We start from the raw sequence: 18,241 nt of genomic DNA on the forward strand, positions 1-18,241 counted from the left end.
GGTGCTGTTCTTTATTGATCCCAGTCACACAAAGCAAACATCACACTTTAACACAAAGTTTACTTAGAATGGTAGAATCTGTGCAGTGACTGCCCTCTACAGGTTTAAACAGGTTACTGCAGCTGAATATTTAATAAACAATATTCCTCCAAAAACACAGAGATCCTGGAGTCAGACGGTTTCCTCCACTAACAAAGACTAGATACACTAGTTGTTGATATGTTTATGTATTTTAGTCCAGAAGTTTGTTTATGTAACATCATGAAAACAATCCTCCGACCAGCAGGGGGCAGAACACCTGTGTGTGTGTGTGTGTGTGTGTGTGGTGCCAAAGTTTAATCCAAACTCGTTTCTTTTGGTCTCATCTGAAGCTCGGACCGTCCCGCAGGCCGCAGCCGGGAACACGGTCAGTGGTTTTTTTCCACGCGTGCAGAGCGCGTGAAAGATTTAGCAACAAAAAAAGTCAGGAAGTAAAAGTTTCTGAGGCGCTGACGACACACGCGGAGCGGTCACGTGACTCTAACTGTTAAACTGCGCTGCTCGTCTTTGCGCTGCGGATCCACCCGGACATGGAGATCTCATTTGCGGGTAAACGAGCGCTGGTGACCGGAGCAGGGAAAGGTAACAACAACAACAACACACACACACACAAAAGTGTTCACTGCACGCAGCGACACCATCAGGCTGACAGATGACACACAGGTCTGGGAGCTGCAGGGAGTCAGAGTTTATTTAAATTAAATTAAATTAAATTAAATAATCTGCTTTAGTGGGTACAGAGCTGAGAGGTGATGTGAAGGAATGCGGTGTGAGACATGCGTGGAATGTGTGTGTGTCTGTGTGTGTGTGTGTCACTCTGTAATCAGTCTTTGTGTTTATGGATGTTTGGGGGGTCTCAGGGATCGGCAGGGCCACGGCTCTGGCTCTGGCACGCTGTGGTGCGAAGGTCACGGCGGTCACGCGCACGCAGGCCGACCTGGACACCCTGGTGCACGAGGTACACACACACACACACACACACACACACACACACCCGTCACACACATACCACACACTCACAACAATACACAGGGATCCTGGGGGGCCTGACCTCACATTCTGTCACATTTTTCCCATCATTCATCTGAAGTCTCCGCTCGTCTCCTTTGTCCCCCCTCAGTGCGCCTCCATCGCCCCGGTGTGTGTGGACCTGGCAGACTGGGGGGCCACAGAAGCTGCCCTGCAGGACGTCGGGCCCATCGACCTGCTGGTGAACAACGCCGCCTGTGCGAACCTGCAGCCGTTTCTGGAGGTCACGCCTGATAAGTTCGACCAGTAAGAACGACGCTGAAGAGTGAAAAGACGCGGCGCCGCTCTTCGTCATCGTGTGTAACCTGTGTTTTATGATCTGCAGGGCGTTCAGTGTGAACGTGAAAGCGGCGCTGCACGTGTCCCAGGTACCACCAGCTCAGAGGCCTCTGGTTCCTCACAGGCTCCGTCTCTCAATCACACATATCTCTCTGTCCCTGTGGGTAGATCGTGGCTCGTGGGATGAAGGCCCGAGGATCTGGAGGCTCCATTGTCAACGTGTCCAGCCAGGCCTCGCAGTGCGCCCTCAGAGACCACGCGGTCTACTGTGAGTACCAGAGGAAGCCACAGCCTGACTCTGGTCTTCATACCTACCCCTTGTTGTTGTTGTATCCTTGTCAGGTGCTACAAAAGGGGCCCTGGACATGCTGACTAAGGTGATGGCTCTGGAGCTGGGCCCCTACCAGGTACTGACACTCTCAGTCCAAAGTCCCGGGATGATGTTAAGTCTCATGTGGACATGGTGTCCCAGTGGACTCACATTTGTTTCTGTGTCAATGGTTGACTGATCAGATCCGCGTGAACTGTGTGAACCCCACGGTGGTGATGACGGAGATGGGCCGCCTGGGCTGGAGCGACCCTGAAAAAGCCAGGACCATGACGTCCCGCATCCCCCTAGGCCACTTCGCAGGTCAGTCATGGTGCACCGATTCTCTCCCACTATGTGTCTACATGCTGAGGTGGGGACGCAGTTAGCCTAGCTTAGCACAAAGTAATATGTGAAGTTAAGTATTAACTGTCTCCATGCAGACTGTGTTTAGCCTAGCTTAGCATTAAGACAAGAAGTAATTTAAGAGGCTAACTGTTGACTGTGTGTCTGTGCGCAGAGGTGGAGGACGTGGTGAACAGTATTTTATTCCTGCTAAGTGATAAGAGCCAGATGACCAGCGGGGTCACCCTGCCGGTGGACGGAGGCTTCCTGGCCTGCTGATTGGCTTCTGACGAACAAAGAAACAACATTCCACACAGCGGTGAATTCTGTCGAATAAATAAACTCACCTACTGTTCAACACAACCGCGGAGACTGAAAATCATTTGTGAAGTCAAAGCTGTTAGAGCTAGAGACATGATTAGCCTAGCTTAGCATTAAGACTAGAGTTAAATACCTGCATATTTGTGTGCATCAAGTGATTTGGGAAGCCGAGTATTTCCTGAACTGTGCGTCTGTATGCAGAACTTGAAATGTGGTTAGCGTAGCTTAGCATACAGTAACATCAGGTGCAGAATTAAAAATCTAGTGATCCTAGCGTAGCATCAACAACTTTGAGAAGCTGAGTGTGCCCTAATCTGTTGGTCTGTGTGCAGAGCTAGACATGAAGATAGCCTAGCTTAGCATTGAGTAGTTAAACTGCGTGTTCAAGTGCAGAGCTGGAAATGTGGTTAGCCTAGCTTAGCATCAAGCAATTTGTGATGCCATGTATGACCTAAACTGTGTTCAAGTGCAGATCTGGAGACGTGGTTAGCCTAGCTTAGCATCAAGTAATTTGTGACGTTGAATATGACCTAAACTGCATGTTCAAGTGCAGAGCTGGAGATGTGGTTAGCCTAGCTTAGCATCAAGCAATTTGTGATGCCATGTATGACCTAAACTGTGTTCAAGTGCAGATCTGGAGACGTGGTTAGCCTAGCTTAGCATCAAGTAATTTGTGACGTTGAATATGACCTAAACTGCGTGTTCAAGTGCAGAGCTGGAGATGTGGTTAGCCTAGCTTAGCATCAAGCAATTTGTGATGCCATGTATGACCTAAACTGTGTTCAAGTGCAGATCTGGAGACGTGGTTAGCCTAGCTTAGCATCAAGTAATTTGTGACGTTGAATATGACCTAAACTGCGTGTTCAAGTGCAGAGCTGGAGATGTGGTTAGCCTAGCTTAGCATCAAGCAATTTGTGATGCCATGTATGACCTAAACTGTGTTCAAGTGCAGATCTGGAGACGTGGTTAGCCTAGCTTAGCATTAAGCTTTCCTGCTCTTGATCCACATCTGTAGCTGAGAAGTAAATCGTAACAGACGGTAGAGTAGCGTACATATACATTTTTATTTAGTATACAAAAAATTGAAATATTTCACCACACAGACATGTGAAGTAATAAAAAATAAGACAAACAGTTGGAACAAGTATACAAGTCATCTTACATTACATACATACATGGCCAATGCATTTCATACAACCTCTCCTAAGAATTACGGTGGGTCAAATAACCAGAGAACTTCCATGCAATAGTAGTATTAGAATTTTTTGCTGCTTTTTTTTTCTCAGCTACATTTCGACACCTTAGCTAGGCAGGACCGCACGACATGATTCAACCACCAAAGACAGCATGACGGAGCACTGCGGCGCCCCCACGCCACCGCCGCCGCTAGCCACACGAGGGCGACAGAAGGTACCGCAGGCCTGCAACCATACAGAAATGCATTTCATAAAGGTGACAATCCGTTTGCCACGGCGACAAACTCCACAAAGATTGGCCCCCTTTATTTTGTACACTGTTAGCAACACTTCTAACTTCAACGTGAGCGACTATAATCCCTTTAGTTTGAATTGTTTTAGTTTAAAGAGCTAAATATTCAGGTACATGTAGATAGATATTCATAACGCATTCCTTTTCTAAGGATTATTCTGTACATCACTAGATGTCACTTTTTTCTTTCTTTATGTCCACAGATTGTTGAAAAGTTGTGTGTGTGTGTGTGTATTACTACAATACAATATGAAATAGTACCAAAAAACTGGACACTAAAAAACTTGGCTTAAAACAATACTGTCTTTTATGCACTACCCCAAACTGTCAAACAACGCTGTCTCACGGACACCGACACATGCTCGACCACACACGCCAGCAGTTATGTACACGCCTGTGACACACACACACACACACACGCTCGCACACACACACACTGTCACACACACAGAGACGAGATCTAAACAATGGGATAAATTAAGACAGAATATTTTAAGACCCATGCAAGCTCCTCCACCCACAGAGGCAGAACTCAGGCAGCAAGGTTGTACAGCCCCCGTGTTTGGCATGCTCATCTGTTCACAGTTAGATGAAGTTACCCAGAGACGCCTGACCAAGACCGCACAACAGCAACAACTGTGTGTGTGTGTGTCACAGACCACGTGATGCGACACTAAGTTGTCAATTATTCTGTCAGCTTAAAAATGAATGCTTGACTTCAGAGAGACCGCGGGTCCAGGACAAGCCTTCACCGTCGCTGTTCTCACAGGTGGACATGACAGGACCAGAAACACGACGACAGCCAGTCAGCTGCGATCACTTTAAAGCTACATTCTCATTTACTGGTGTTTATCCGTGTCTAATAACAAATCAAACTAGCCTCTAAGCTAACAAGCTAACAGTGAGTCCTTTACAGCTACAATAAGATGGGACATGGCGCACAAAGGCCGCCATCTTGAGCCAAACGGACACGCCCTGTCCTTTCGTGATGACATATTGCACGTAGCTTAGCATGTGTGGAGTGGGCGGAGCTTCAGGCGGACACGATTCACAGCACCCAGGTAGTTTGTTGTTTCCATTGGCTGTCTGACTGTGTGTTTGTAAACTGACTGTGTGGTCATGTGACCTCGGGTCTCCGCCCCACCTGCTAACAGGTGACTGGGTGTGTGTGGTCATGTGACCTCGGGTCTCCGCCCCGACCTGCTGACAGGTGGCTCGGTGTCATGTGAGGGTGTGTGTCGGTCTTGGATCAGACGCTGAGGGTAACTTCAGACCTGAAGGCGTATTCACAGTTCACGTTCTATCTATTCAACACTGCATTAATTCAAGCAAGCATGGCTGACAAAGACGAGATGGATGAAGCTCTAGAAACCTTCATCACCAGCCCTCATGGCCACATGATGCGGTACTATGAGTACAAAGTGGTTGGACAGTCAGTGTCTTTCAGAGAGAGCCTGTTCAGTAATGGTAAAAAACTCAGATTACATATTGGCCTTGGTGCCAACACGCGTTTGAAAAAACATCAATATAAAGAAAGCAATCTCAGCAGGGCACACTCACTCTGGCTAACCCTCCTCTCATCCTCTCAGAGAAGTAGTGGTTGTTGTTCATGGTGATGCAGTGTAGTGTCGTAGCGGCGGCTCCTCTTCAGAACATGGTGCACCTCTTCCCCCTCTTCTTCACAGGCGGAGGGCAGAGCACGGCTCGGATGGCCTCGTCAAATACCGTCTTCAGACCTCGCTGGGTCAGGGCGGAGCACTCCAGGTACTTTACCGCACCTACGAGACCGGGAAGAAGAAGGGCATGATGGGAAAACACAGCTCTGTGCTAAAGTATAGCGTTATCTCTTTTTTTTTTCTTCCATATATTTTTCTGCTGATGCTCAACAATGCTGTTCTGGAAACAGAATATAATGTTTGACAGACTGCAGTGTCCCGTTGTTTACGTTTCCAGGGTAACCGGGCATGTTTCATCACACACACACTCCAAAGAAGAAGAAAATGGCAGCATTGTTCTTCGCATAAAGACAGGAAGTCTAGCTCTGTCCAAAGTTTAAAGCTTACTGATTAACATCTGCTATAATGAGTCTCCCCTGTCCGCTGAAACCTGTGTGTGTGTGTGTGTGTGTGTGTGTGTGTGTGTGTGCGTCGTGGCACACAGCCTCACCGATCTCCCGGGCCATGGCCAGGCCCTGCGGGTAGGTGATCGGGGACAGCTTCTTGTCCCGCAGCCTCTCGATGGTGTCCTTGTCATCTCGCAGGTCCAGCTTGGTGCCCACCAGGATGATGGGTGTGTTGGGGCAATGGTGTCTCACCTCGGGGTACCACTAAGCCCCCGCAAGCACACACAGTCACACACACACAGGCACACATATGGATATACAAAGGGCCGAGTCAGTGAGAGAGGAGAGAGAGGACAGTTAGCCGGACACAGAGGCAGAGCGTCGCCGTCCACCGTGACATTAACAACACATCCTCACTCAGAGTCTGCAGCGGGAGGCCGGATCTTTGAAAACGTGTGATTCCTTCTGAGAGCATCTCATGATGCTCAGCAGACCCAACCACAGCTGAGCGTCACACTCCCTCTGCAGAGCCTCCGTGCTGGTTCAGGCCTCGTCTTACAACAACGTCTCTCTGTACTGCACCCCCACCCCGAGGGGGGTCAGTCCGAATCCAGACTGTTCTAAGGCGAGGACTGAAGCGGGGCAGCAGTGTGGAAAAAAAAAAAGAAGCCAGGCGGAGCCGTAGATGTGCCTCCTTGTGGTCAGACTCGGCACAAAGGGGAAAGGGGGGCAGAGGAGGTCAGTCAGCGTACTGACCTTAGCTCGGACGTTTTCAAAGGAGGCCGGACTGACCAGGGAGAAGCATATCAAGAACACATCCTGGAGGAGAACCAGAGAGATGGCTATTGAGAGCGAGATCTGTGTGTGTGTGTGTGATTGATGGCTTGGATTTGGTTGGACAGGTTGATTAGTTCCAGTTTTTACAGTTTTTTAACTGACTAGGAACAAATTATTTTTCGATTTCCACGTCACCCTGATGTCAACAGCAGCTCATGCATTAGCGGGCTCGGATCGGTCGGTTCCTTCCGGTGCTGTGAGTGTGTGTGTGTGTGTGTGTGTGGGTTACAATACCGTCTGTGGATAAGACAGTGGTCTGAGCCTGTCGTAGTCCTCCTGTCCTGCTGTGTCCCAGAGGCCCAGGTTCACCGGTTTCCCGTCCACCATCACGTTGGCAGAGTAGTTGTCAAAGCTGCAGGAAGGAGGACAGGAGGTGAGACAGGATGAGACACGGAGCGCCAATCACAGCTGTGTGTCCAAACCTGCCGGTTCTTCCTGACTTGGTCCGAACCGCTCGTGGTTCGACACAAACATGTGGCTTGGAGTCAGACTCCACAGACCTCCATGTTAAACATCCTGACGGCTGAAACCTTTGCCCCACACTGTGTGTGTGTGTGTGTGTGTGTGTGTGTGTGTGTGTGTGTGTGTGTGTGGTTTACTCACACAGTGGGGATGTACTCTCCGGGGAAGGCATTGGTGGTGTAGCTAATCAGCAGACAGGTCTTACCCACAGCCCTGAGGAAGAGGAGCACATTCAGGTTACACTCGTGTGTACAGTGTGTGTGTGAGTGTGTGTGTACAGTGTGTGTGTGAGTGTGTGTGTACAGTGTGTGTGTGTGTGACTGTATGAGAGTACAGCAGGCTGCCTTTCACTCAGTGCCACACAGACACTGGCCTACATTCATGTTGCCTAGGGACAAAACAGGCCCCCCCACACACACACACACACACTCACCCAACCGTACACACTCACACAAGGTCTCACTGCTCTCCTCAGCTCACACACACACACACACACACACACACACACACACACTCAGCACAGAGCCCCCCCCCCCCTCCTGCTGCACAGGCCGGTGGTGGCGTGGATGAGTATTGGCTGTGTGCTTATGCATGAAGTAATGAGCAGTTCAGCGAGCAAATGGTGGCGACGCACAGTGTGAGAGCGTCATGTGACTGATGCGAGGTCAGGGAGGTTCTGAGGTCTCGTTTCATACATGGAAGACATGTACACACAAACACACCAGAGGAGTGCAGACCCCTGAAGGCCACACTCATGTCAGAGTGTCATGCAGCTGCAGCTATACGCCTTCCTTTACATGGTTCTGATCTGTTCTGACGTTATGACACAATCCGTTATTATAAGAGACTAAATTCTGCACCGCTTTGTCCCAAAAACAGGGTCAGGGAGTGGAAGGTGACAAAGAAAATTCAGAATTCAGAGGAAAAAAAAGACATAAATCTGGGATTAAATCCAGAAAGTCTGACAAAGTATTAACCCCACACACTTCTCCTCCGTCAGCCATGACAGTCTGACAGCAGGCCGGTCCTGTATCCTGAAAGTGAAGCAGCTAAACTCAGTTCCTGCTGTCTCACACTCCATCTGGACACACAACCACCAGCAAAACAAACACACAGCTTCACCACAACGATGACATCATCAATGTGTGAGCATCTTCAGCTGTAGAGGAGGATCAGCTCATCCACAGCATCAAGTTCCGACTTAATAATCCCAGAATTTAAAAGTCTGGAATATCTGAGAAAAAAAACAGCATTTTCTCACTTTAAGTATTTTTTTTAATTGCTGTCATTGATCTCTTCTAAGCTATTTTAAAATGGCGATGGGTTCCTGGGTCCACATGCAGCTGGAGCTGGGTGGATGCAGTAAGGAGCAGGCTGAATGGGGGCAGCGGGGCCTGCTTGCCACTGGGCCACAGGGCCACACATTCCTCAGCGTGCATCAGCACTTCAGCCTGCCTCCAGTGGCCTGTGCGAGGCGTGTAGGTGTTCCCGCATAGCATCTCGAGGCGCTCCGGCTCCCACACTGAACCGTGGGGGGAGGACGTTCGGTGTGATCGGATGCGACCGAAAAGCAGACCGAGCTCGGAAGAAGGGAGTTCGGTCGAGCAGCAGCGAGCAAAAAAAAAACAGAAAAAAAAACACCCAGGAGCCCCAGCCCCTTTTCCTACATAGCATCCTCCCATCATCCATCCGTCAGTGGACGCATCACTGAATCACACACAGGCTGAGAGAATGCGTCCCCGGCCCCGCTCTGTTCGCGCTCTTACCCGTCGCCGACCACCACACATTTGATCGCTTGCATCGCTGCAGGTGCTGGAGGAGGCTTTCCGGGAGCCGGCGCTGATGGTTGAGGAGATCCGACAGTCTGCGCGGAGGTCTCGGATGGGAGCAGCGGGCCAGTCCGCTCGGCGATGGAGCCGCAGTGAAAGGGGTCGATGACAAGCGGTGCCGAACGTCTCCGGAAAACGCCGAGTGTTTTTTAAAGGGACAGTGAGCTCGACAAAGGAGTCGGAGACGGAACGAGAGGCTTCGTCTCTTCTACTTCCGCCTTCGCTAGCACTGCTACAGTTAGCCTAGCATGGCTGCTGCAGCACTGGGAGTCTTTTTTATTCAAATTTCGAAACATTACAAACAAAAACTGCATTTAATCAGCGTGGATCAACACACAGTAATCATACGTTACACGGGACATGATGGAAGAGCCTTAAAATCCCAAAACACGTTAGCATTTTAGCACTTCCGGTTTCCCTGTCACGAACTCAGTTTTACTTTTTATTTTTGATTAGATGTCTGAAATAATAAAAATTATTTGTTTTCACGCTGAAGATGGTTGCTAACCTAACAAGTGGACCTCATTAAAAACGCCTTTTGTTGTGGTGCTGTAGTTTATTTGTTGATTATATTCGCAGTTATCGTAATAAATCTGTTGTGTGCTGTTTGAGTGCACAGGATGCAGCTACTGAGTTCACAGTGAGTGAACCATCTTGACTTTTAAGGATCTTTGGCTCCGATTTCAAGGAGTGACCTCATACATTCCCACCCCACCTACACCCAGCACAGCAGCGCTGAGCCCTCATCTGCTGCACAGGGCGACAACAACACCCACAACCCAAGGCTGGTGTTTTATTATGAACTCAAAAACACAGCTGCAGGTGAACAATAATCACATGTCCCCCACTGTAAAGTTAAAGTCACGTGGTTATCCTTTAACCTCCTTTATTGTGTAGACCCCCCCCACACACACACACACACATTTACTGAGCAGGAAACTCCGCCTAATACCAATACCGTTACTATAGTAACGGAGCTAACAAAGCCAGTGGCTTTCATCGAGCGAGGATAAAACACCGCAAAGAGAACCGTCAGTGTGCTGCTCGAAGCCGGAGGAGGTAAGGTCAGTGCCGTCCCACAAAGTCCAGCTCATACTAAAGCCTGACTGTTTTGTTACATGGACCCAGGTGACTTTAAATTGATGTTAAATCAACTTATTAATCAACCTGTTATGTGTTATGACACGGAGAGTTTAACTCATATTGTGATGAGGCAGGTTAGAGAACAGAACAGAACGAGCAGGCTGTGATGAACGTGGTTAGCATGAATCCTACCACCAGAGGGCGGTGTAGATAATAATAATAATAATAATCTACCAACTCTGGTTTGTTTTGTTTTAAAGTAATTAACAGTAGTAATATAAGAGCTCATATTAAAGCCCTTCAAAATAAAAGCCTAACTCGTTTTAACCACAGAAGCGTCGCAATCGTACGTCACTGCCTGCAGTCAGACTTTTACTGCTGTCGTAAAATCGTTCTTTTTTTAATTACGATATTAACACTTTTTTTGGTACAATTATCATTTATAAATTATACCCGTGTAGGAGTGTATGAGATTAAAAATGTATTCGTATAATTCGTGTGTGTACTTCTTAACATTTCACGGTGAATTGCCGCTGATGTTGACGTAACGACAGTTCAGCAGCACTGGCCGTCACTTTACGGCAGAGCATGGTGCTGGAGGTCAGGGGCTGGTTCGGTCATCTTTAAACCGCTGTGTTCTCTGTGAAAATCCACAGCGACTGTGACAGACACGGAGTGTATCCGTGTCCGTGGATCCATTAGCTCGTCGTCAAACAGTTCGTCTTTAATTTTGAGTTTTGCGAAACAGCTAGCTACTGCTAACATTAGCTTGGATAGCAGCTCCGCTCCTCTTGGCTCCGGTTTGACATATCAGGTCTTCCACAGACATGGACAACAACAACTCACAGGGGTCGGGGGGACTGAAATCGAGTCTTGGAGGTCTCTTTGGAGGTGGAGCACCGGAATACTCCAACACAGAGTTGGCCGGAGTCCCGTGTAAGTGTCATGTAATCTGTTTCGCTAGTTTGCTAGCTTGAATGCTACCAGTAGTTGTATCGTTTCTTTTATAAACGTGTGTTTGCTTTCAGTGACTGGAATGAGTCCTCTGTCTCCGTACCTCAACGTTGACCCTCGTTACCTGATCCAGGTAGGAGCTGCTGTAAATATAAGTGTGTGTACTTGTGTGTCTCTGTCTGACATTTTGTCGTCTTTTAGGACACAGATGAGTTCATTCTGCCCACAGGAGCCAATAAAACCAGAGGGAGGTTTGAACTGGCTTTCTTTACCATCGGCGGCTCCTGTATGACAGGTGAGTGAACCCTGGACCATGAGGTCCTCCTGACCCTGTACTTCCTGTGACTTTATTTATCATCAGCTCTTTGTGTCCGCAGGAGCTGCTCTCGGAGCCGTGAACGGTCTGAGGATGGGCCTGAAGGAAACCAGAGACATGGCATGGTCCAAGCCACGTAATGTACAGTGAGTGTTTACTCAGTCCAGCCTTCTGGGTTAACAGAGACTTTCGATTTTCCAAAATTCTGTGCACAAGGACGGGGTCAATTCCTTCACTGTGAGAGATTAGGCATCTTTGACCTTCAGAAAGGGGTTAATTATCGTCATCATGTCCGTGGTCATGGTGACCACTGAGTGAGGGTGATTTAAATCCACACTGATGCTTGATTTTTTTCTCAGACATAATCCAGACATCCTGGATTATATAGACGGACAGCACTGATCAGTTCCTCCTCTAAATATTTTCTTCCTTTTCCTCAGGATTCTGAACATGGTGACCAGGCAGGGGGCATCATGGGCCAACTCCCTGGGCTCTGTTGGTAAGACTGTAACATGTTAACATTAAAGCTAATTTAAATCAGTGTTTAATGCTTCTCCTTCATCTGTCTCTGCAGCCTTGCTGTACAGTGCCTTCGGCGTGGCCATAGAAAAGGCCAGAGGAGCTGAGGACGACATCAACACAGTGGCTGCTGGAACACTAACAGGGATGCTCTTTAAGTCTGCCAGTACGTGTCTTTGTTCAGATCCAGACGTTGTTCTGCTTAAAGTGAAATGATCACAGTTTCCTGCAGCTGAAGCGTCTCTCTCTGTTTCTGCAGGTGGATTAAGGGGCGTTGCTCGTGGAGGCCTGGTCGGTTTGGCCTTGTCTGGTGCCTACGCTCTTTACAACAACTGGGACCATCTCACTGGCTCCTCCTCCTCCTCCTCCTCCCCCCGGCTGTACTGAACTCTCACACACAGCTGCTTCTCCCACGATGGGGCCAAACATCCTGAGGACGCTCCCTTTAACTGTCTGAACCCCAGAACCTGCAGGCGGGTCAGAAACTCATCACTGGCAGAACAAACGAGAGAAAATAGAACCAGGTAGAAGGTTCAAATATGACACCAAACCCACCAAACACCACAACCCAGTAAGAATTTAAACAAAAAGTGCATTCCTCAGTGCAATTAGGACTCAAAACTCAGAGTGTTTGGCTGACTTAACCCCTGCTCAGGGGTTCAGAGGGTTAACCACAGTGCACGGAGGAGGAGTTGGACTCTGGGGGGGAAAAAAGACTGGACTGAACTCCTCTGGAAATCCAGACCGTCCTCGAACGCCTCTTCCTTTATTTGCTATAGTCCCCTGAGGTGTTTCTGTCACTGATCAGAGCAGCGATGTGTCTACAGAGCGCACCGTGTTTGGCAGAGGTGATGCGATATGTGATCGTTTTAAGTCTTCGACCAATGACCTTTGATCTGTTTGTTATTTTTGGACTGAAAGGCTTCACGGGCGTTCTGCTCATATTTATTGAAGCGAATCTTCAACATGAAATCACCGTAGACCTGTTTGTGTGTCTGCATCAAACGTGCTGTAAGATAAATAATAAATGTCCACAGAGATGTTGCCTTTAACAGTTTTTATTGTACAGTGGAGGTCAGTGTTGATGACACACAACATGAACGTGTCTGTGAGACGTGTGACGGAGCTTATGTTGGCTGTCAGCGGCGCTCAGTGCAGGAAGAAGTCCCTGATCCGTGTGGCCTCGATCCAGGGAATGTAGGCGACGGTGCGGGTGAACACGCTGGGCTTGTTCTCCACGGTGCAGCCGATGGGGCCGAAGCTCACCACACCGTGCACCTCCCAGCGGTCCCAGCCCACCTGGCACAGCAGAGGACCACCGGAGTCGCCCTGTGGACAGAGACACACGGGGAACGGGGGGTGAGGACGCCGGACGTCGGTGTCATTTCCCCACTTCACGGCGGCGCTGCTTACCTGACACGCAGCAGGAGGGTCCTCGGTGTCTCTGAACCCGGCACAGATCATGGAGTCTCGGACACGGTCGCCCCAGAATTTCTTCTGCCGGCAGGTCTTGAAGTCGATGATGGGAAGACGAGCTTGGTTCAAGGCTTCTGCCAGAGACACGTTCTCCTTCCCGCCTGAAACGAGACAAAGTGACTCTGGATTCATATTCCTGCTTTAACCAGAGGCCACGAGTTTCACCACTACCAAAAGTTCATGATAATATAATCGTTTAACCTTTGACCTTTGTGGTAACACTTCTTATTTTTAACCGTTGCTACTAACTTTTTATGGCTGGGTTTGTTCATAGTAGCCACATGCTATGCTAGGCTCGAGCTATAATGTTACAGCTTCATCATCGTTTTCTTTAATTGTTTAAAACTTCGTCCCTGCAAGTTCCCATAATCCTTCACTCTGTGTACACACTGAACAGACGCCATGAATCGGGCTTTAATTGTAGATCATCACTGCCCCCTGCTGACAGTTTGTGAAAATGCAGAGATGCAGGATATTCAGTTTTCTTCTTGGTGTTAGCGTTTAGCTCAGAGCTGCTAACATGTCTTTTATACACCCCTCACCCCTCACTCCACTCACCCCGGGTGTCTCCCCAGCCTGTGACCCAGCAGTAGTGTCCCGGTTTGAGGCCGGTCTGCTTGCGCGGCAGGCAGGCGTAGCGAATAAAGTTTGAAGGTAGGATGTCTGTGCCGGCTTTGACCAGGGCGATGTCGTAGTCCAGCTCGCTGTGGGCGGGATAGCGGAAGTTCTCGTGCCGGTAGATCCTCTTGACGGGGAAGATCCTTTCTGCGGTTTCTGAGCGCCTCAGCTGGTGCTTCCCCAGGACAATCCTCCAGCTCCCAGCATCCTCGGCTTTACCTCTGAGGGCGGGAAAGAAAAAGCGGTTTGTAATGTGACGGCTCTGTGTGTGCGCGCCTTTAAAATACAGACAGCTGATGTGTGTCGTACTTCTGGAAGCAGTGAGCTGCAGTGAGGACCCAGTTCTTGTGGATGAGAGTTCCCCCACAGACATGGATGTAGTGTTTACTTCCTCTTGGACGAACCTGTGAGCGACACACACACTTTAACTCCAAACACTCACTGAATGTTTGGTCATGTGACAAGCTGTGTGGAGACCAGTTTACCTGCAGAGAGACCTGCCAGGGCCAGGAGTGTGGTCTGGCCTCGTTCCCAGACACGATCCTCTCCGCCATGTTGGGCTTGAAGTGAGCCATGCCACAGTCCTTGGGCCAGTCTAAGAGGAGAAAACCATCACATGTGAACACACGCTGTCTAATGGTTTGTCCCAAAGGTGTGTGGGTAGGTGTGTGTGTGTGTGTGTGCGCCCTCACCCAGGTGCAGGATCTTGTGCTGAGGCTGCCGTCCAGGCGTGAGTGTGTATGCGGCGGCGGGCAGGAACGCCTTGCTCAACAGCAGCGGCAGAGACAGAAGAAGGAGCAGAGGAGGAGGTCCCGGTGCAGCCATCGTCTTCCACAGAATCACCGGCCGGCGCACATCCCACGCCTTTTATACCAGGCAGCAAACACACGCAGATGTACGAGCACAGGTACACACGGCGCACACACACAGGAACAATGAGCCGGGTCACAACAAAGCCGAGCGCTGGATAGTTCTCCTGCAGCTTTGAGTTTCCACTGCAGCTGAGAAAAATCAGCACTTTCACACACACCTATAGTTCGTCCACAAAGGCTGCACCACACTGTACACAAACATCACAACGTACAGCGCCGTACACAAACAAACAAACATCACAACATACGGCACGCTGCACAAACAAACAAACACTGACACAGTGACCCAGAGCTGACCTCTAAGGCTCCACTTCAAACACACCGGGAGTCATGGGTGATGCTAAGATGCTAAAATGCTACGCTGCATGATTAAATGAAATTTATTTAAAAGTAGATTTTGCTGCTGAAACTGCGCCAGAAAATCCACAAATATGTTAGCGTGTTAGCACGTTAGCACTTTCTGCTCCTCATCTGTGGGTTTTTTGATGCTAACAAGTGGCTAAATAGGAACCCGAACAAGTTGAAGTTGGTGTAGTTAGCATAGCATTAGCTTTTTGCCTCTGATTATAAGTCAAAGTGTCTGTGATGTTTATAACAAGTATATTTATGTGGTTAAATCTGTTAAATTGTGGGAATAAAACAGGACATAAATAAATAAATAAAGAGCGAACCCCTCCTGCCTCCTCTCTGCACACACGTGTGTGGAAATATGACAACAATACCTGCAGTGGAAGCCACTAGTGAGCTTTTTCACTGCGGTGAATGACAGAGAATGTGCCCGCTCATCTGAATGGCAGCGCCTGAATGGTCCAACAGAACTCAGTGTGGTTCACCAAGTTTACACACACACACACCTTGCTCGTGTGTTTTTCTGCAGGGGGTGTTTCTGAACGAGGTTCACATCCTGTCACGTCCTGGACTCTGTTATAAAATAAATACTGTGCCTGTTGATCTTCTCTCTCATTTTCAGACCGACTGTTGTCTAACAACGATTTTTTTTTCTTGTAGTTCAAAAGGAAAAAGTACAATTATCTCAAAACACATTTATTTTTCATCATCACAACCAAAACCAAAACAACAAAACCCCAACATGTGCTTTATGACCTTCTAAATGAACAGATTAACAGACTTCCTGGTTTGGTGAAAGCCTAATAAATACATGAGATGCATCTTGTTGTGACTAAACGGATCCTTAAAGGAAAGTCTAGACCGGCGAGCAGAGACGGAGGACTCGATCATCAGTCGTCTGCCTTCCTGGAGCTCCCGCACCACCCAGGCCTCCTCAGCCTGATCACACTCTTCTTCCTGATCTGTCCGCTGCCACGTGACGGAGACTTCGGTAGGCCTTCCTCTCCGTACACCTCATTGCCCTCTTCCTCGTCCCCCTCTGCTCTGCTTCTTCTCTTAGGAGTCTCAGCTTTTTTGTCGCCTTCCTCCTGCTCCACCTCCTTGCCTCTGTCCTCCTCCGGCTCCACCTCCACCTTGCCTGCTACGGTCCTCACCGGTGGACTACTTTCAGCAGCTTTGGTCTTTTGTGGAACTGGTGGTTTTGGGGCTTTCTTCTTCTTTGAGGAATGTCTCGGCGGTTTCGGGCTGTTCTGGATCTCCAGGTGTTTCTGTATGGTTGTGCTCAGCACCTGGGGGTCCATCACGGCTCCGTGGACCTCCCACGTCATCCCGTCCTCGTCCCACTGCACCTGCTTCATGCTGCTTCTCCTCCCCATCTGGTCTTTTTCATCCACCTGGATCTTCAGACAGGACCTCCGCCTGTCCGGATCATGTGCGGGGGTGTCGCCGGTCGGGTCGTCCACTTGTTTCTCCTCTTCTTCGTCGCTGCTCACTGGAAACATGCTGGAAGACGGTGACACCAGGTTGGAACTGGACCCCACTGAGGACTTCAGGTTCAGCCTGGATCCGGGCGGCGAGCCCAGAAGAGAATGAGATTCCATGTTGGATGGGTTTTTCTTGATGTCCCAGCTAGAGCCGACAGGAGAGACCGTCTGCACAGCTGTGTCCACCATGTCCAGCCGTGAGGTCATTGTGGCCTGCTCCCTGGACTCCTGCATTAAGGGGGTCTTTGCCACGCACTCCCTGGCGCTCAGGTTGCATCTGCAGCACTGGCCCAGCTGTGAGTCACTCAGAGAAGAAACAAGTGGCGTCTGCCAAACTCGGCCCGGGAAGCTTTGCTCCGGTTGCCAAGGCAACTCAAGAGGGCAGACCGGGGCGCCTCGTCTGGACTCTTCTGGAGGAGAACTAGGTGTCGGGAAGCTAAACGTCTGGACTGGGCTCCCTTCGCTGGGCTTCCTCTCTGCCACTTCGTCAGCAAGGCATCCTGGATCTGAAGACCCTCCTGTGAGGCTAACAGAGGACGGGATCGGGGACGGGAACTGAAACGAAAGCACGTTGTTCTCCAGGAAGATCTCATCATCTGTGGGCTGCAGGAGATCAAGCGAGGTGGACTGAGGCAGCGCTGAGGGGGTGCTCTGCAGGGACAAGGGTTCACACAGGTCTACAGGCTCATGTGCCCTGAGGGCTGGGTGTGTTGGTGGTAAAGGAGGCGTGTTGAGTGGGGAGACTAACGGGGAGGGCGTGGTCAGTGGAGACATTAGTTTGGACATCGGAGAGTCTGGTGCAGCACAACAAGGGGTCTCCTGGCTGAAACTGCAGGGGCGAGAGGATCCTCCTCTCCACACAACCGTCTCTGGAGTGCTGCTGCGGCTGTGCGTGCTGCCGCTGCAGCCGCTCCACCGCTGCATGCTGGAAATCCAGCGCTCCGTGAGCGCCGGCGGGTTGAGCGGGTCCTCGGTCTGGGCTGTGAGGGACAGCTGGGTGGTGCTGACAGGTTGAAACAAGGTTGGGTGCAGCTGCTGCAGCGTCACAGCATTCTGCCTGCAGTGCGTGTTGGTGCTGGAGCTGCGCCGCAGGTCCAGTCTGGTCCAAGCTGGGTCACGCTTGTGAGGTGGATCGGTTGCCATGACAACATCCATGGAGCTCTTAGAGAGGGAAAAAATGGGGGCTCGGTTGTCCTCATCCTCTGCTTGACTGGAATACGAGAGGGACTGAGTGACTGAACAGCACACCGGCTGGTGGCTCTCGGACACGGGGCGCCCGGGCCTCGCCATGGCAACAGCACCTGTAAATGTTAACACAGCCTTTAGTATTCGATCATGGTGTCCCCAAAAAGACAGGGTTGAGTCTCGCAAGGAACCCTGCTGACTTCAAAATCCAAGATGGCTACCATGTGTTGTTAACAACTTGTTATTTAGCCACAAGGGGGCAGCAGACGCACATTCCAAACATGGTTCATGGTTCTGTAAACGGAGGATTTATACATTGATGCAGTGTATGTGTACTTCGCAGTGCGCCCTCCGGTGGTCATGCCATGAACTGCAGTTTTAGAAGCTT

General features: G+C 49.8%; 4 protein-coding genes across 6 annotated transcripts; 2 read left to right on the top strand and 2 right to left on the bottom strand.

Moving 5' to 3' along the window:
- The first annotated feature begins 339 nt into the window (after nt 1-339).
- On the top strand, nt 340-2,338 carry dcxr (dicarbonyl/L-xylulose reductase). The gene is made up of 8 exons (XM_028408401.1): nt 340-621; nt 900-997; nt 1,160-1,314; nt 1,394-1,436; nt 1,516-1,615; nt 1,690-1,754; nt 1,861-1,978; nt 2,175-2,338. The coding sequence occupies exons 1-8, from the start codon at nt 570-572 to the stop codon at nt 2,276-2,278; spliced, it is 735 nt and encodes a 244-aa protein (XP_028264202.1). The 5' UTR covers nt 340-569; the 3' UTR covers nt 2,279-2,338.
- A 1,027-nt stretch (nt 2,339-3,365) lies between these two features.
- Nucleotides 3,366-9,135, bottom strand: rac3b (Rac family small GTPase 3b). 3 transcript variants are annotated; one of them, XR_003670895.1, is made up of 7 exons: nt 8,936-9,102; nt 7,311-7,382; nt 6,942-7,059; nt 6,627-6,689; nt 5,975-6,134; nt 5,369-5,586; nt 3,366-3,741 (listed from the first exon to the last, which is right to left on the bottom strand). XR_003670895.1 is itself a non-coding variant. In XM_028407736.1 (6 exons), the coding sequence occupies exons 1-6, from the start codon at nt 8,968-8,970 to the stop codon at nt 5,456-5,458; spliced, it is 579 nt and encodes a 192-aa protein (XP_028263537.1). In that variant the 5' UTR covers nt 8,971-9,135; the 3' UTR covers nt 3,366-5,455. The 3 variants fall into 3 exon arrangements, 2 of the variants coding, with proteins under 2 accessions (XP_028263537.1, XP_028263538.1); XM_028407736.1 differs by having other exon boundaries at nt 3,366-5,586; nt 8,936-9,135; XM_028407737.1 differs by having other exon boundaries at nt 3,366-5,586; nt 5,965-6,134.
- Nucleotides 9,136-10,651: 1,516 nt separating this feature from the next.
- On the top strand, nt 10,652-12,913 carry timm23a (translocase of inner mitochondrial membrane 23 homolog a (yeast)). The gene is made up of 7 exons (XM_028407890.1): nt 10,652-11,017; nt 11,110-11,168; nt 11,237-11,330; nt 11,413-11,497; nt 11,792-11,850; nt 11,926-12,036; nt 12,130-12,913. Exons 1-7 carry the CDS (start codon nt 10,909-10,911, stop codon nt 12,255-12,257), a joined length of 645 nt encoding a protein of 214 aa, XP_028263691.1. The 5' UTR covers nt 10,652-10,908; the 3' UTR covers nt 12,258-12,913.
- A 106-nt stretch (nt 12,914-13,019) lies between these two features.
- On the bottom strand, nt 13,020-14,820 carry LOC114437284 (elastase-1). The gene is made up of 6 exons (XM_028407891.1): nt 14,657-14,820; nt 14,450-14,559; nt 14,274-14,368; nt 13,905-14,185; nt 13,284-13,447; nt 13,020-13,199 (listed from the first exon to the last, which is right to left on the bottom strand). The coding sequence occupies exons 1-6, from the start codon at nt 14,787-14,789 to the stop codon at nt 13,020-13,022; spliced, it is 963 nt and encodes a 320-aa protein (XP_028263692.1). The 5' UTR covers nt 14,790-14,820.
- Nucleotides 14,821-18,241: the final 3,421 nt, after the last annotated feature.

The sequence above is a fragment of the Parambassis ranga genome, chromosome 6 (assembly GCF_900634625.1).
Source record: "Parambassis ranga chromosome 6, fParRan2.1, whole genome shotgun sequence".
In the NCBI taxonomy this organism is placed as follows: domain Eukaryota; kingdom Metazoa; phylum Chordata; class Actinopteri; family Ambassidae; genus Parambassis; species Parambassis ranga.

Bases quoted from the DNA above. Each gene is read 5' to 3' on its own strand.
- rac3b (XM_028407736.1), bottom strand. From the start codon at position 8,970: ATGCAAGCGATCAAATGTGTGGTGGTCGGCGACGG. The intron at 6,690-6,941 runs GTATTGTAACCC...GTTCTCCTCCAG, and splicing joins CACTGTCTTATCCACAGACG to GATGTGTTCTTGATATGCTT. The intron at 5,587-5,974 runs GTGAGGCTGTGT...CCGGTCTCGTAG, and splicing joins GGCCATGGCCCGGGAGATCG to GTGCGGTAAAGTACCTGGAG.
- LOC114437284 (XM_028407891.1), bottom strand. From the start codon at position 14,789: ATGGCTGCACCGGGACCTCCTCCTCTGCTCCTTCTTCTGTCTCTGCCG. The intron at 14,369-14,449 runs GTAAACTGGTCT...TGTCGCTCACAG, and splicing joins CCTGGCAGGTCTCTCTGCAG to GTTCGTCCAAGAGGAAGTAA. The intron at 13,448-13,904 runs GTGAGTGGAGTG...GTCTCGTTTCAG, and splicing joins AGGCTGGGGAGACACCCGGG to GCGGGAAGGAGAACGTGTCT.
- timm23a (XM_028407890.1), top strand. From the start codon at position 10,909: ATGGACAACAACAACTCACAGGGGTCGGGGGGACTGAAATCGAGTCTT. The intron at 11,018-11,109 runs GTAAGTGTCATG...GTTTGCTTTCAG, and splicing joins AGAGTTGGCCGGAGTCCCGT to TGACTGGAATGAGTCCTCTG. The intron at 11,331-11,412 runs GTGAGTGAACCC...TTGTGTCCGCAG, and splicing joins CGGCGGCTCCTGTATGACAG to GAGCTGCTCTCGGAGCCGTG.
- dcxr (XM_028408401.1), top strand. From the start codon at position 570: ATGGAGATCTCATTTGCGGGTAAACGAGCGCTGGTGACCGGAGCAGGG. The intron at 622-899 runs GTAACAACAACA...GGGGGGTCTCAG, and splicing joins GGTGACCGGAGCAGGGAAAG to GGATCGGCAGGGCCACGGCT. The intron at 1,755-1,860 runs GTACTGACACTC...TTGACTGATCAG, and splicing joins TGGAGCTGGGCCCCTACCAG to ATCCGCGTGAACTGTGTGAA.